The sequence below is a fragment of the Papio anubis genome, chromosome 8 (genome assembly GCF_008728515.1).
Source record: "Papio anubis isolate 15944 chromosome 8, Panubis1.0, whole genome shotgun sequence".
In the NCBI taxonomy this organism is placed as follows: Eukaryota; Metazoa; Chordata; class Mammalia; order Primates; family Cercopithecidae; genus Papio; species Papio anubis.
The window spans coordinates 21,804,404-21,822,022 of record NC_044983.1 but is presented as its reverse complement, the minus strand read 5'-3'; the positions used below and the strand labels follow the sequence as shown (position 1 = coordinate 21,822,022).

Genomic DNA, 17,619 nt, shown 5'->3' with positions numbered 1-17,619 from the left:
TCTGTGGATGTTTAAGTGGGAATGCCGCAATGTCTCCTGTTCCTGGACATTCTCCTCTCTGCCATTCCCTGCTTCCATGCCTTCCAGCTTGTTCCCTATCTCCTTCTTTCCTCCCCCAGCCCCTCAAGAGGGGAAGGGAGCCTGGATAAATATATGAATGGATGAAAAGTTCTGTCCATGCCCAAAGTATTTCAGGCATCAGGGCGCTGCTGCAGGGTGGTCTCGGGGGCCTGCCCTTCCTTCCCCACATGCCTGAGGTGGCCATTTCCCTTCTGAGCTGTGAAAACAATAGCAGGGTCTTGCCTGCCTCCCTCCCTGGGAGCAATAGGGATGGGACTTGCCTCAGGCCAAAGTGGAACTCCTGGCTGAGCAAATTCCTCCCCACCCAGTGGTCCACGGTTGTGCGTCCCAAATAATTTTCAGGAAAGTGTCCATCAGAGGAGCCACAGTCAGCAGTCCTGAGAGAAAGCCGTTTGTTTTGTGAGGCAGCCTGTCCAGCCCCCCAGGTCCTGTCCAGTCTCAAGGATCAGTAGAATCCTCTGGAGAGCCAAGCAGAGGCTTGGCACCCAGCCGCTCACCCACAGGGATCTGCACCCACCCCGTGCCTGGAAATGAGCTCCATCACCTTCTCAGATGGTCATCCACCTGGGAAGGTGTCATGTTGGGGCACCAGGAGGCTACAGTAACCTGCTTCATGTTATGATGGGCACTGTGCGGCAGGAGTGGCAGAGGGAAGGTCTCAAATTGCTCTGGCAGGCAGCGCAGGGTGGGAAGGTCAGAGCCTCCTCCCTTAGACAAACAACACCCGATGCATCTCCCAGGCGAGGGTCTTCGTTAAACTGTTGAGCAGACCAGGCTCGGAAGGACCAAGGCCACCCAGTGAGAGGGCAGGGAAACTTCTGCAGACTCAGCCCTGCAGCCTGGGGCTCTCCAGAAGCCAGCAGCCATGGAGGGGTGAGAAGAGGTGACCAGGGCACCGTTAGCAAAATACTCTTGGATTCCTATTGCCCAGTAAATGCCCACTGGTGGCTTTTCTGGGGCCATAGCCTTGATGAGGGGTATAATAAGGTTGAGCTATCATCTGCTGCAAACGTCTCCCAAACCTTCATGCCTTGGCCTTACAGAAAGGGCTGCAGGGACAGCTGGCACAAACAGCTACAGAGTGGCGAGGTCAGACATTTTTAAAGGGTTCTGGGATGGAAGAGAGGAGGACTTTCTGCAGGTATGAGATAGGAAGCATGAATGGGCACATGAGATAAAGAGCACAGAAACACATGAGGTCTGGAGTCCCCAAGAGGAACAATGGAGACCATCGCATGAACCTATAGTGGCCTCTGTCTCCTCCTCATAAAGCCCCCCTCCCTCTCTGGCTGAGCCACTCAGAGCCCTTGGGTCTCACTGCTCAAGGGAGAGAGTGTTTGCTGGACCAGTAGCACAGGCATCACTTGAGAGTTTGTCAGAAGCACAATCTTAGGGCCCTCCCAGATCTACCGAAACAGAATCTACTTTTTTTTTCGGCTAGAGTGCAGTGACGTGATTGCACTGCAACCTCTGCCTCCCAGGCTCAAGCGATCCTCCCCCACCCCTCAGCCTCCTGAGTAGCTGAGACTACAGGCACATGCCACCACGCCCAGCTAATTTTTTGTGTTTTTGTAGAGATGGAGTATCGCCGTGTTGCCCAGGCTGATCTCAAGCGACCCACCTGCCTCAGCCTCCTAAAGTGCTGAGATTACAGGTGTGAGACATCATGACTGGCCTCAGAATCTACATTTTAACAAGATCTTCAATGTGTGTAAGTGGTGCCCCAGCAGTTGGTCTCTTTACCCTCCCCTCTTGGGCCAGGTCTCTCATAACCTGCAGCTCTGCCCTCTGCCAACCACCAGCTGGAAAATAAAGGTCAGACTAATTCATGCCACTGTGTAAATGGTGGAGGATCACTTAATGTGCCACCAAACTCACATCACATTTTCATATTAACACATGACAATAATCTTAACCAAATGCCACAGGGAAAAATGTAGGGCCCAGAGCAAGACCAGTGGGGAGGGGCTGCCGGGGAACCACTGAGGAAAGGAAGTGGCCTGAGGACAGTGTCATTTGCCTCTGGTTCCATTCTTCAATGGCCCTGCCTAGTGGGCTCCCTTGGGAGAAGAAAAAGAGAAACAAGCCAGGAAAGAGGGTCAACTGAGCTAGGAATTTTGGAGAAGCCGTGGACAACCGCTGCAACCCTCGGGAAGTTGTCCACAGTCCTGGCTGCCTTCCTCATTCTGTGAAACTGATGCATACTTTCTCTTTTCCCAGTGTCAACCCAAACAATGAAACCCAGGCTGTCAAAGAGCCTGATCTGTTCTCAAAGCCATTTCCAAAGAGCCAGGTTGACAGGTGTTTATGGAACACCTGCTATGTGCCCAGTGCATGGGGTGGTGGGGAAGGCACGGGCTTTGGAGCCAGGACAACCTGGGTTAATAGTGAGAACCTGGGCATGTTACCTTCATGCCTGAGCTTCCTTCTCTGCACAAAACAGTCCCCAGTGGGTTGTAGTGCTTATTGAATGCCTATAGTGAGCCACAGACTCACTGTGGTGAGCCTAGAGTGAGCATTCAACAGGTGTCAGTCTTCTCTGCGCTGTCCTGGTGTGAGGAAGGAAGAGGAGAAGCCAAAACACAACCCTGGGCCTCAATAAGGTTTACAAGAAAACTGGTGCTATGGTTTGAATGTGTCCCTTCCAAAGTTCAGGTGTTGACATTTTATGGTACTAAGAGATGGGGCTTTAAGAGTTGATTAGGTCATGAGGGCTCCTCACTCATAAATGGGATTAAGTCCCTTGTGCAAGTGGCTTCACAAAGGATTCAACCTCTTGCCATGTGAGGACACAGCATTCCTCTCCTCTGGAGGCTTCAACATAAGGTACCACCTTGGAAGCAAAGAGCAGCTCTCACCAGACAACCGAACCTGCTGGCACCTTCATCTTGGACTTTGCAGCCTCCAGAACTGTGAGAAAATAAATGTCTGCTCTTGATCAATTACCTAGTCTATGGTATTTTGTTATAGCAGCACAAATGGACTGAGACAACTGGTGAGCATCAAAAGATTAAATACTCTAAGGCAATATAAGATTATGTGCCCAAATGAGCCGCAGAGCCATCAATGAAGGCTGGAGAGGGCTACAAAGTCTTTTGGGCGGAAATTGAACCAGTGAACACAAACAAGAGATAGAAAATGTACATGCAGCTTGCAAAAAGGCCTAGGACTGATAGAAGTGAGCATGACACAATTGGAAACCATGACAAACCAGTCGGGAGAGGCAGGGGAGAATGTCAGTAAGGAAGGGGAGGGAGGACAGGGAAGCTGAGGATTGTGACTATCCAATCTTAAATCTGCGTAGCTGTCTGCTCCCCTAATCCATTCCTTTCCATTAAAACCACAGTAAAGTCTCTGGCTTTCCCCTCACCCTCTCTATGTCCCAACTGACCCTGGTGTTTCCCTGCATGGCCCTGCAGGCTGTGCCCCCTGCTTCTAGGGCATGTGAGCATAAAACTTCCTTCCAGGCTGGGTGCGGTGGCTCATGCCTGTAATCCCAGCATTTAGGGAGGCCGAGGCAGGTGGATCATTTGAGGTCAGGAGTTAGAGACCATCCTGGACAGCATGGGGTACTAAAAATACATAAAAATTAGTTGGGTGGGGCGGCCTGTGCCTGTAATCTCAGCTACTCAGGAGGCTGAGGCAGGAGAATCACTTGAACCTGGGAGGTGAAGGTTGCAGTGAGTCGAGATTGCTCTATTGCACTCCAGCCTGGGCAACAAGAGTAAAACTCTGTCTCTAAATAAATAAATAAATAAATAAATAAATAAAACACCTTCTTCCTTTGTGACATTCACTTCTGGGTCTGTGTGTCTTACCATACCTAATTAAAACAAACCCCGGATACCTTTTCAAACACACATACAGGGGCCAATTCTATGGGCTCTGGTTGTACTTCCTACCCTGAAGGGTATCAGTGGAGGCAGGTGGGGTGGGTGGAAGGATTGAGGGTGATGCAGTGGAGACATCCAAGGGCCTAGAGGTTTAGGGACTCAACTTTGTTATAGTTCTGTCATCTCTGTAAACTTGAGGCTCCTTCCTAGAAAAGCAAGACATTTTCTTAGATAATCCAGAGGTCCCTTCTAGCTCTCAGATGGTTTCTAAAACATGCAATGGAGCAATGTAAAAATGTTTCTGTGTAATATGAATTTGGGAGGAAAAAAGGATACAAAATTATATTTATCCTACCATTGAAGATAGCCAAAGACTGGAAGAAAATACACAAAGAAAACAGTTTTAATGAAGGGATGGGATCATGGGTCTAAAGAGATATTTATAACTTAAAAGGAAAAAAGGCTCCAAAGTTCACATCTGTACAGTCAAGGTCAAGCTGGTAGGGCCTCCTTCATCACTGCTACTCTTTTGCTAGTGCCCCATACTAGTTTCTTACTGCTGCTGTGGCAAATTACCATAAAGTTAGTGGCTTAAACAATGCACACTTATTATGCTATAGTTCTGGAGACCAGAAGCCCACACTGGCCTACTGGGCTAATATCAAGGAGTCATCAGGGTTATGTTCCTTCTGGTCGCTCTAGGAGAGAACCCACTTCTTTTCTTTCCCTGCTGCCTCCATCAGTTGGCTCCTATCCTCCTTGCACCCTCAAAGCCAGCAAGAGCCAGTTGAGTCTTTCCCATAGTTGAGTCTTTCTAGCCTTGCTTCACTTGTCACATCTTGTCTGACTCTGATTCTCCGGCCTCATATTTACGCTGATAAAGACCCCTGTGACTACAACAGGCCCACTTGGATAATCCAGAATAACCTTCCCATCTCATGATCAGCGGACCAGCGAAGCTAATTCCATCTGCAGCATTAACTTTCGCTGTCTATTTACATAGCATATTCACAGAATCTGGGGATTAGGGGTTGGCCATCACTGGAAGGGGGCATTGTTCTGGGCTGCAGCCCCTGAGTGTCTCCAGATTGCCTTGCACATTTTCACCCAGTTTAAACTGCATAAACACAGCAAGGGGAGGAGGATGAGCCTTCCACTGTGATTTCCCTGGGGGTCCTTTGGCCCCTCTTGGATAATTCTGCTAGCCAGTGAGATGTCTCATAACAACTGGAGCTGGACATTGAGCCAGCAAGCATTTATGGAGCACTTTCTGTATGCCGAGAACTAAGCCAGACTTTAGGGATGGTACAAATATGAGGAAGATACAGTCCCTTCTCAGGGAGCCCATAGTCTCATAAAGAAGATGAGCCGTCCACACCCCCCAAATACAAAGCACAAGGGGAGGAAAGATGCAGTGAGGTGAGGCTGAGGACCATGAGCTGTGGCCCCACTCACAGGCCTGAGGAGGGTGTGGTGGAGGAGGGCAGTCTAGGCTCAGCTCCAACTTGATATTTTTCATCTTTTTAAATTATCAACGAGTACAAGGAAATACACCCTGTTCCACTATCCTCCCGTACCTCTCCCAACCTACTGTCTCCATCTCTCCAGCTCACTGAGAGGAGGTAACTACTCTATGGAAAAAAAGAATACATATGTATATATCTTGTTCCTGATATAGTCTGTATGTTAAAGTGTTCAAATGAAAAACATTATATAGGTAACTTATAATGCTGTTTTATACAATGGGTTTTGTCTATAACACATTTTGCAGCTTGGACCAGTCTCTAACCAAATTGAAGGTATATTCCCAAGTCAATACATTGTGTATTTGTGCACTTCTAGGGCAAATCGCCAAACACAGAATAGCTGTGTCAAAGGATATGCTCAGTTTTATTTTGACAAATATTCCCAAGTTACCATCCAAAAACAGTCATGCATCCTTAGGGAAAAGAATATGCTCTGAGAGATGCAATGTTAGGCAATTTCATTGTTGTGCAAACATCACAGAGCTACTTACATGAACTTAGATGGATATAGTCTACTACACACCTAGGCTACATGGTATGCCCTGTTGCTCCTAGGTTACAAACCTGTACAGCATGTTACTATACTGAATACTGTAGGCAAAGGTGACACAATGGTAAGAATTTGTGCATGTAAACATATCTAAACATAAAAAGGTACAGTAAAAATAGAGTATTATAACCTTATGGAATCACCATCATATATGCTGTCTGTCACTGACCAAACGTCACGATGCAGGGCATGACCTTATGATAGCAGCTGTTCCTCCATGCTCTACACTGGACATTATCCATTTTCTTTCAACCTTTGTCAGTCTGAAAGGTGGAAAAGGCTTGCCTCAATGTGATTTTGATTTGCATTCCTTCACTGATGAGGTGTAGTTAAAATTATTTTTTCACGTGCTTGTTTGTGTTTTACATCTTTGAGCTGTCTGGAATTTATTTTGTCATAAGAATAGGACTTTATATTTTCCAAATGGCAGCACTTTTTATTAAATAATTCACACCCAACTCTCAATTTTAAAAATGAAAGGAGGCCATCTCAATCTAAACCTCACACTATATACAAAAATTAATTCTGAATGAATCATGGATTTAAGAGTAAAGCATAAAACTTTTAGAAGATAACATAGGAGCAAATCTTCAGTATTAGGACTAAGTAAAGAGTTCTTAGGCAGGACATCAAAATCACATTCTGTAAAATTCAAAAATTCATAAATTGATCTTCAATGAAATTAAAATCTTTTGTTCTTTTGAAGATCCTGTTAGAGGGATGGAAACACAAGCTACAGACTGGGAGATAATATTTGCAAATCACCTATCAGACAAAGACTTACATACAGCAATATATAAAGAATTATCACAACTCAATAGTTAAAAAAAAAAAAGAAAGAAAATTCAATTATAATACGAGCAAAAGGCTTGAACAGATATTTCACTACAGAGGAAATATGGATGGCAAACAAGCACATGACAAGGTATTCAACATCTCTAGGATTTGTGAAATGCAAATTAAAAATTTAAACCACAATAAAGCCAGGCACAGTGGTTCACACCTGTAGTCCCAGCACTTTGGGAGGTGGAGGCAGGATTGTTTGAGCCAAGGGCTTTGAGACCAGCCTGGGCAACAAGGTGAAACCTCATCTTCACAAAAAATGTAAAAATTAGCTGAGCAGGGTGGCACACACCAGTAGTCCCAGCTGTTCAGGAGGGTGAGGTGGGAGAATCTCTTGAGTCCAGGAGTTTGAAGTTGCAGTGAGCCATGATCCCTCCACTGCACTCCAGCCTGGGCAACAGAGCAAGACCCTACTCTAAATAAATACATAAATAAATAAAAAGTCTGTAGTCTAGTTAACTGTAATGTCCCAATGTAAATTTCCTGTTTTCTACATTGTCCTACAGTTGTATAAAATGTCATTGGAGGACAACCTCCTGTGAATCTACAACGATTCAAAAGAAAACATTAAAGAATGTTCTAACATAAAGAGACTTTGAAAAGATAAGAGAAGAAAACCAGCTTTGCCAAAGTCTTTCCCATTGCACAGGTAGTTTTCTTCGGTGGCCGCTTTATCAGCAATAACCTATTAACTTTCCTTCCTCCAGAGACACATGACATACCATCCTTTTGAAAAGTTGCCAGTGGAATGAAAGGCATCTTAGACCAGGACAGACAAAAATGTCGCATTAAAAAAAAATGGTTAAAAAAAAATCAGCCTACCCTTTTTCCAGATTACCAACTGTTACCATTTAACCCATTGGCTTTATGGTGTGGGATCTAACTGCATCCTTGTTTCAGAACCATTTGATGTAAGTTTCGTAGATCTTGTGCCTTTGCTCCTACACACTTCAGTGTTAATTTCCTAAAAATATTCTCTTATACACTGACAGTACAGTGTACAACTTCAGTAAATTTAATATTAATTCAATACTTCCACCATCGTCCTGACGCTGAGACTCACGCCTGTAGTCCTAGCACTTTGAGAGGCCAAGGCAGGAGGATCACTTGAATCCAGGAAATCGAGGCTGCACTGAGCTATGATGGCATCACTGCACTCCAGCCTGGGCGGCAGAGGGAGATCCTGTTCGTAGAAAAAGAAGGCAAAAGCCAAGGAAAGAAAATACTTCTATCATCTATGTTCCACTTTCGTCCGTGTCACGGTACCGTCCATCCAATCACAGTATCAGCTGGTCCAATTCAGCTAACCCATTGTTTAGCCAATGGGTTAAATGTTAACAGTTGGTAATGTGGAAAAAGAGTATGCTGATGTTCTTTTGAACTACTTTTTTAAATGCAGTTTTTGCGCCTATCCTGGCCTAAAACGCCTTCCATCCTTCTGGAAACTTTTCAAAAGGATGGTTATGTCATATGTCTGGGAAGGAAGGAAAGTTAATAGGTTATTGCGGATAAAGGAACCACCAAAGAAAACCACTTGTGCAATGGGAAAAGGCTTTGGCAAATATGGTTTCCTTCTTTCAGCCTGGGGTCAGGCTGCACCTACTTGTCATGCCTCTTTGAGATCGTAGATATTGCAGATCTAAGTTTGCCACCATCTCTCCCAGAGAGAGAGAGCACCCAGAACTCTCACGGTACCGTGCGGCTGCAGTGACTGCGTGCTCACCCCGTGTGATTGGCTCTGACGGTCCTGAGGAGCTAACTGGAGTGTTCGTCTTGGTCATCCCATCCCCATGAGCTTCTCAACTTCTGTTGCGGGTGGGTTGGGGCAGAGGAGCCCAGCTTTGGGGTGCGCTCCCGACCTGGGAAAACGGCTCAGGGCGGAGGGAGAAGAGCTGGGTGAAGGATAGGGAATTGGGGAAGGAGAGGGAACTGGGGAAGGAATCCCCTAGGGAGGAGCGGAGCGGGCTCGTGGTCAGGCCTTCCCGTTCTGCGGCGTCACCTGGAGCGCAGGGCGGCCAATCCGCGGCGCGGCCCGTCCCGCGGCCAATGGGAGGGCGGCGCGGCGCGCTCCCCCCGGGACTATAAGCGCGCTGGGAGGTGGAAAGTGAAAGCTGTGCGGGCTGGCGCAGCGGGGCCAGAGCAGGGCAGCCGGGATGCTCAGGGCTACGGAGCCGCTGCCCGGGGAGGCGAAAGCGGAGGGGGCCGCGCCGCCAACCCCGTCCAAGCCGCTCACGTCCTTCCTCATCCAGGACATCCTGCGGGACGGCGCGCAGCGGCGAGGCGGCCACACGGACAGCCCGAGACGGCGCGACCCGGAGCCAGAGCCAGAGCCGGAGGGAGGACGCGTCCCCGCCGGGGTACAGAACGACCAGCTGAGCCCCAGGCCCCGCGCCGCGCCGGAGGAGGCCGAGACGCTGGCGGAGACGGAGCCAGGTAAGCGGCGAGGCCGGGACCCGAGGGCAGCCTAAGGTGGACCCCCCCAGAGCTTGGGGTGCAGGGACGCGGGGCCCCGCGGCCTCAGGCAGAGGGAACTCCCCGCCTCCGCAGCCACGCGCGCGCGCCCCGGGGATGAACCCTGAGCCCCAGCGTCAGGGCGGCGCAGGATTCTGACACGGCAGGACTCTCCCGGCTCCGTGCCCTCCGCTCCCCGGGGCTCAGAAGCCGGCGCGACCGCAGCGCCACCGCCCTCCACCGTCCCGGGAGCGGATCCCGCCCTGCGCCACCCGCGATCGGCGCCAGCCCCACGGTAGTTACGAGAACTAATGATAACTTATTAATAGTGACAAAGTAGGGGTTGACCAGGAAAGCCTCCGTGTGCTTCCCAATCCCGTGGGCAGTAAAGCGGTACATTTTGTGTTCCCTCCAGGAAAGAGTTATTTTCTTTCCTGTCACTTCTGATGAGGCGACCGAACGCCTCGTTTAGCGAAGACGGAATTAAAGCCCAGAATAAGCCTGCCTCTGCGTCTCCCGTGGCACAAGCCCTTTCTTGCCCACCTGAGTCCTAACACCGGATGTCTTTTGGTCCGGCCTTCCCGGGGTTCTTGTTCCTCTGTCTTCCCTGCCTCCCTCTCCTGCCTCTCCTCAGCACACAGATCCAGAATCCCCATCTAATTCTACTAGACAATAGGGAGAAAGTTCAACCACGAAACATCTCTAACTTTGGGTTCTTACTGATTCTTAGAAAATGAATAGGTTATAAACATATTTACTCACTCTTCACTCCGGAGAGCTCCTTAGTCATGTGAAAAAAGTGAAATGTATCCACGATGACAGTGGGCTGTTTGTTCACTCACTAAAGAGATAAGGGTGGATTGAATTCTGTTCTCTTCCCTGCTAACATGTAACTTTTGTCTTCCCATCCCTCTTTCCCCGCTGTCCTTTCCAGAAAGGCACTTGGGGTCTTATCTGTTGGACTGTGAAAACACTTCAGGCTCCCTTCCAAGCCTCCCCCAAACCCCTAAGCAGCCGCAGAAGCGCTCTCGAGCTGCTTTCTCCCACACTCAGGTGATCGAGTTGGAGAGGAAGTTCAGCCATCAGAAGTACCTGTCGGCCCCTGAACGGGCCCACCTGGCCAAGAACCTCAAGCTCACGGAGACCCAAGTGAAGATATGGTTCCAGAACAGACGCTATAAGACTAAGCGAAAGCAGCTCTCCTCGGAGCTGGGAGACTTGGAGAAGCACTCCTCTTTGCCGGCTCTGAAAGAGGAGGCCTTCTCCCGGGCCTCCCTGGTCTCCTTGTATAACAACTATCCTTACTACCCATACCTGTACTGCGTGGGCAGCTGGAGCCCAGCTTTTTGGTAATGCCAGCTCAGGTGACAACCATGTATGATCAAAAACTGCTTTCCCCAGGGTGTGTCTATGAAAAGCACAAGGGGCGAAGGTCAGGGAGCAAGAGGTGTGCACAACAAAGCTATTGGAGATTTCTGTGGAAATCTCACATCTTCACTACTGAGACAATGAAACAACAGAGACAGTGAACGTTTTAATATCTAAGTCTGTCCCCCAGTGCATACTATAGGTCATTTTTTTGCTTCTGGCTACCTGTTTGAAGGGGAGAGAGGGAAAATCAAGTGCTGTTTTCAGCTCTTTGCATGATTTTGGATGAACTGTACACCTGAGGATTCTGTTCTACAACTCCATCCTCCTGTGTCACTGAATATCAACTCTGAAAGAGCAAACCTAATGGGAGAAAGGACAGCCAGGACGAGGATGTCACCAACTGAATTAAACTTAAGTCCAGAAGCCTCCTGTTGGCCTTGGAATATGGCCAAGGCTCTCTCTGTCCCTGTAAAAGAGTGGGGAAAATAGAGGGTCTCCAAGAGAACACCCTCATGCTTAGCACACATTTGCATGGGAGGGGGAGATGGGTGGGAGGAGATGAAAATATCAGCTTCTTCTTATTCCTTTTTATTCCTTTTAAAATGGTATGCCAACTTAAGTATTTACAGAGTGGCCCAAATAGAACAAGATGCACTGGCTGTGATTTTAAGACAAGCTGTATAAACAGAACTCCACTGCAAGAGGTGGGGCCGTGCCAGGAGAATCTCCGCATGTCCAAGACAGGGGCCTAAGGAGGGTCTCCACACTGCTGCTCGGGACTGTTGCGTTTTTTGTTAGCAGAAAGTGGAAAGGACTCTCCTCAACTTTTTTCTCCCAGACTGGAGAATTTAGAATCAGAAGTTTCCTGGAGTTTTCAGGCTATCATATATACTGTATCCTCAGAGGCAACATATTTCTTCCTTCCCTCCTTTTACAATTTTTTGTTCCTTTTTTGCAGCAATTACTCACTAAAGGGCTTCATTTTAGTCCAGACTTTTAGTCTGGCTGCACCTAACTTATGCCTCACGTATTTAGCCCGAGATCCCGAGATCTGGTCTCTTTTTTTTTTTTTTTTAATTTTTTTCCTCTCCCCAAAGCTTCATCTGTCTTGAGTTTTTAAAAAAGGTTGGGGGCAGATTCTGAATTGGCTAAAAGACATGCATTTTTAAAACTAGCAACTCTTATTTCTTTCCTTTAAAAATATATAGCATTAAATCCCAAATCCTATTTAAATACCTGACAGCTTGAGAAGGTCACTGCTACATTTATAGGACCTTCTGGTGGTTCTGCTGTTACGTTTGAAGTCTGACAATCCTTGAGAATCTTTGCATGCAGAGGAGGTAAGAGGTATTGGATTTTCATAGAGAAGGAAGAACACAGTGCAGAATGAAGGGCCAGGCTCACTGAGCTGTCCAGTGGAGGGCTCACGGGCGGGGTCATGGAAAAGAAGGCAGCCTAGGCCCTGGGGAGCCCAGTTCATTGAGCAAACAAGGGACCGAGTGAGCCTTTTGCAGGAAAAGGCTAAGAAAAGGGAAACCCATTTTAAAACACAGCAAGAAACTGTCCAAACGCTTTGGGAACTGTGTTTATTGCCTATAATAGGTCCCCAAAATGGGTAACCTAGACTTCAGAGAGAATGAGCAGAGAGCAAAGGAGAAATCTGGCTGTCCTTCCACTTTCATTCTGTTATCTCAGGTGACCGGGTAGAGGGGAGACATTAGAAAAACATGAAACAACAGAACAATTACTAATGAGGTATGCTGAGACCTGGGAGTCTCTTGATTCCACTACTTAATTCCATTTAGTGAGAAACCTTTCAATTTTCTTTTATTAAAAGGGCCAATCTACTGTTGGTGGCAAAATTGCCACCATAAGTTGATAGAAAGTTGGCCAATTTCACCCCATTTTCAGTGGTTTGGGCTCCACACTGAAATATTCAATGCCATGTACTGCTGACACCCACCGGAGTACTAGCCAGCACAAAAGGCGGGGTAGCCTGAATTGCTTTCTGCTCTTTACATTTCTTTTAAAATAAGCATATAGTGCTCAGTCCCTACTGAGTACTCTTTCTCTCCCCTCCTCTGAATTTAATTCTTTCAACTTGCAATTTGCAAGGATTACACATTTCACTGTGATGTATATTGTGTTGCAAAAAAGAAAAAAAAAAGTGTCTTGGTTAAAATTATTTGGTTTGTGAATCCATCTTGCTTTTTCCCCGTTGGAACTAGTCATTAACCCATCTCTGAACTGGCAGAAAAACATTTGAAGAGCTAGTCTATCAGCATCTGACAGGGGAACTGGATGGTTCTCAGAACCATTTCACCCAGACAGCCTGTTTCTATCCTGTTTAATAAATTAGTTTAGGTTCTCTACCTGCATAACAAACCATGCTCCAGTCTGTAACATAAAAGTCTGTGACTTGAAGTTTAGTCAGCACCTCCACCAAACTTTATTTTTCTATGTGTTTTTTGCAACATATGAGTGTTTTGAAAATAAAGTACCCGTGTCTTTATTAGATGTATCTGTGTGTGATTTTCAGTTTCCCAAAAATTACATGCTGTGTAACTTAGATATTTCTAATTACCATATCCTCTTGCCCTCGTCCACCTGACACACCAGTTGCAACCTATAGTGATCGAAAGCCTCAGCCTACCCAGTAGCTAATGATGGCCATCCTTTTATAAATGCACTGTCCTTCATTCCTGTTAAGTCATGGGGAGAGGAAGGCCTTTTCTCTCTTCAGTTTAATAATCAACTGTTCCACTATTCACAATAGCAACATCATGGGCTGAACCTACGTGTCCATCAACAGATGATTAGATTTTACAATGCGGTGCATATATACCATGGAATACATATGCAACCATCAAAAATAATGAAATCACATCTTTTGCAGCAATATGGATGGAACTAGAGGCCTTTATCATAAGTGAAATGACTCAGAGACAGAAAGTCAGAAACGGCATGTTCTCTTTTGGAAATGGGAGCTAAACGATGGGTGCTCATGGACATACAGAGTGGAATAAGAGACACTGAAGGTTCCAAAATGTTGGAGGGTGGGAGGAAAGTGAGGGATGAAAAATGGCTAGGTACAGTGTTCACTATTCAGGCAATGAGTACTAAAATTCCAGACTTCACCACTGTGCAATAGATCCATGCAACACAACTGCACTCGTACCCCCGATCCTATAAACATAAAAATAAAAAAATTTAAATAATCACCTACTCCAGCCAAGGAATACCTTTTGTTTAAAAAAAGATAACCAAGTATTTACTTACTTTCTTGAAGACCTTAAAGGGAACACAAAGACTACAGCAATCCTTCTTTAAAAGTTCCCCTTTGGCCAGGCGTGGTGGCTCATGCCTGTAATCCCAGCACTTTGGGAGACCAAGGTGGGCGAATCACCTGAGGTCAGGAGTTCGAGACCAACCTGGCCAACCTGGTTAAAAAAAACCCTGTCTCTACTAAAAAGACAAAAATTAGCTGGGTGTAGTGGCACACGCCTATAATCCCAGCTACTCTGGAGGCTGAGACAGGAGAATCGTTTGAACCCAAGAGGCGGAGGTTGCAGTGAACTGAGATCATGCCACTGCGCTCCAGCCTGGGCGACAGAGCAAGACTGTCTCAAAAAAGAAAAAAAAAAAAAAAACCCTTTTATGTTCCACTAGCCCCTCATGCTATAACTTCCCTGGCTCCTGCATCTCCCAAAAAATGTCACCTTCATCCAGAGCTGACAGACCTCTTGCAAGTGACGCCTTTGAACTGGAATCACAAGTATGAAAAATAGGTTTTATTAATGTGTTAAAATAAAACATAAACAACACATCCTTCATCTCCCTGCACTTAAACCTTCATTAAATCCCACAAAAGGAGAATCCCGTTCACCTGATTACCTTCAAGAATTGACGGTTTCTTCCTCCCTCCTTCAAGGAAACAGAAGCTTAAAGAGTAAGGTGCTTACTCTAAAGAAAATATATCATAATTTCAAACTTTGCTCTAATCCTTTAAGCACATGTACACACAGGTGGGGCTTCTCTTGGCATGCTCACATCATAAGATTTACCTCTTTGCACAAATCTGTAATCATCCTCTCCTTGCCTGGAAGGCCAAGAGCTCTCAAATTACAAAGACACTTGCAGTCAATTAACAGATGTAGATTAACACGTCGAAACCCCGTCTCTACTAAAAATACAAAAAAAAATAGCCGGGCATGGTGGTGGGCACCTGTAGTCCCAGCTACTCGGGAGGCTGAGGAAGGAGAATGGCGTGAACCCGGGAGGCAGAGCTTGCAGTGAGCCGAGATCGCGCCACTGCACTCACTCCAGCTTGGGCAACAGAGTGAGACTCTCTCTCAAAAAAAAAATAAATAAATAAAAATACCTAATCCAGGAAATTAAATAAAAATCTACCATCCCTTAAGAAAGTACTCTTCTCCCTCCTTTTTGTCCCTTTTCCCACTTTCTTTCAATATCTCTGCTAATCTCACACCCCTCTTCTTCTAGCAACTCCCCTTAACATGCCATCCAGCAATCCCAGTTAGCATGCCACATTTTCGTGACATCTAGAATTTCTCCTCAATTTGTCTCTCAAGTAACTTCTGGTGAAAGTTTCTAGAGCCACTGTAGCTTTGTCATCTGTGGTCCCATTGGTTCTCCCCAAGCGTCCTTAGGAAGGCCAACCATAGCTGTGAGAGGGGAAATGAATGTCAGAGGCTTGCATCTAACAACAATGTTTTCCTTCTATCAAAGCAAATTACTGTTGTAGGGTGATGTTAATTTCACACATCTTAAAGCTGACCTTGAAGAAAACAGTGGCCATTATGAGAAAGTTACTTAGCTTAGGTGCCCGGGAAACAGCTCCAGTTGTTGGGAAATTGCACCCAGAAGCTTTCTTGAGAGGGTGCTCGGGACACATCTGGGAGGAAGTGAGGAAGGCAGGGTTGAGGAGAAGGGGAACGTGACTTTTAAGACAGCTGCGACTGAGGCCTCACCCAATACCTTAAGAAGCTCCAAAACCACTGTGCACCAAATTGAGGATTGTAGGCTGGACATTTGTATCCCAGCATCAGCTGCCTCCTGAAAATGAGAATAACCTCGGGCAATGTAGTCCTGTCTGTGTTAGGCGATGGCCATCAAGGGACCCAGCTGTGATTCATTGCACCAATATGCCTAGCAGCTGGGAGGGGGCACATCAGCCCTGCACAGCAGGACTCAGTGGAGCACCATGTGATCCATGGTAAGACAGGATCCTTTCCTTGGTCACTCTCAGGGCCACAGTCTCCACCATTCATCGCAGTGAGAAAATTGGTGTCAGACGAGGTTTGGAGCTCTGAGTTCTGCACCCAGACAGCCAGACTCTGCTCCTCCCACGGCCATGATGAACACGTCACCAGGGCATGCTTTTCAAAGCTGAGAGTTATTTACTGCTCAAGAAAAAGGGCAGGACCGATAGCCCTGGGACATGAAGAGCTCCTAGTTTAGCCTAGACTTGGCCTTCATGCAAACTTTCCCAGACAGACTACCCCGTGGAAAGGGTTATCTAAAGTCTGCAAGGGAAAGGAAAAGAATTTCAGTTTCCATGGTATGTTCTCCCCTAATTTATGCAAAGGCTGTAGATACAGACTTGACTTATTTCCTGAGCTTGCTCTGGGTCCAATATGGAGTTTAGGATAGATTTAGGACAGAGATTTACGATAGATCCATTGTGTGGCATCTTCTAACTGGGCATTCTTCACCTGTTTCCAGCCAGCTCCACCATGGGAAGAGCCCGTACTGGGGAGGTGTGACCGGGTAGAGAGAAAAGGGTGATACACAGAGAAAAGTTATATTTTCTCATTGGAATGACTATGGGATACCTAGAGAATTTGTTTAAAGCCTAGTGTATTAGTTCATTTTCACACTGCTATAAAGAACTGCCCAAAACTGGGTAATTTATACAGGAAAGAAGTTTAACTACTCAAAATTCCACAGGCTTAACAGCAAGCATAGCAAGGAAGCCTCAGGAAACTTACACTCATGGCAGAAGGCAAAGGGGAAGCAACCAAATCTTACATGTGGCAGGTGGGAAGTGAACTGAGAGCACAGGAAAAAACTCCCACTTTTAAAACCATCAGATCTTGTGAGACGCACTCACTATCATGAGAACAGCATGGGGGAAACCATCTCCATAATCCAATCACCTCCCACCAGGTTCCTCCCTTGACACATTGGAATTGCAATTCAAGATGAGATTTGGGTGGGGACACAGAGCCAAACCATATCACCTAGAAATCTGCATGGGAGAATAAATGCTGATTTTGCTGTCTTAACAGTGAAAGTCCAGCAGCAATTAGTCTCAAATACCAACTGTACTTACAATTGCAGTTGCATCTGTAGATGCCTTTTACCCAGTGGTTGTCAGCATTGGTTGTGCAATAGAATTTCCTGGGAGTCTTTAAGACATACGAAGGCCCAGCACTACTTCCTACTTAACACCAACTCTACTGTAATATCTGGAAGTAGGGCTCAGGCATCAGTTTTTTGTTTTTGGTTTTTGAGGTTTTGTTTGTTTGTTTGTTTTTTGAGAGAGGGTCTTGCTCTGTCACCCAGGCTGAAGTGGCACAATCATAGCTCAATGCGGCCTTAAACTCCTGGGCTCAAGCCATCCTCTTGTCTCAGCCTGGTGAGTGGCTAGGACAGCAGGTGCACACCACCACACCTGACTAATTTTGATATTTTTGGTAGGAAAAGGGGTCTCACTATGTCACCCAGGTTGGTCCTTAACTCCTGGGCTCAAGTGATCCTCCTTTCTTGGTCTCCCTAAGTGCTAGGATTACAGGTGTGAGCCAAGGCATCTGGTCTCAGTACTTATTTTAAAAACTAACAGTGTCCAAGATTACAAATCACTTCCTTATCCTCCTTTCAACTGGTTTGTCTACTCGGCCTCTCAGACCTTATAAAATCCTGTGAAAGACAAATGGATGCC

At 46.4% G+C, this 17,619-nt stretch overlaps 1 protein-coding gene across 1 annotated transcript; it reads left to right on the top strand.

The window, feature by feature from the left end:
* Nucleotides 1-8,412: 8,412 nt before the first annotated feature.
* Nucleotides 8,413-13,172, top strand: NKX3-1 (NK3 homeobox 1). Its single transcript, XM_003902544.5, has 2 exons — nucleotides 8,413-9,266; nucleotides 10,219-13,172. Exons 1-2 carry the CDS (start codon nucleotides 8,987-8,989, stop codon nucleotides 10,635-10,637), a joined length of 699 nt encoding a protein of 232 aa, XP_003902593.1. The 5' UTR covers nucleotides 8,413-8,986; the 3' UTR covers nucleotides 10,638-13,172.
* The last annotated feature ends 4,447 nt before the right edge of the window (nucleotides 13,173-17,619 follow it).

Bases quoted from the DNA above. Each gene is read 5' to 3' on its own strand.
- NKX3-1 (XM_003902544.5), top strand. From the start codon at position 8,987: ATGCTCAGGGCTACGGAGCCGCTGCCCGGGGAGGCGAAAGCGGAGGGG. The intron at 9,267-10,218 runs GTAAGCGGCGAG...TGTCCTTTCCAG, and splicing joins GCTGGCGGAGACGGAGCCAG to AAAGGCACTTGGGGTCTTAT.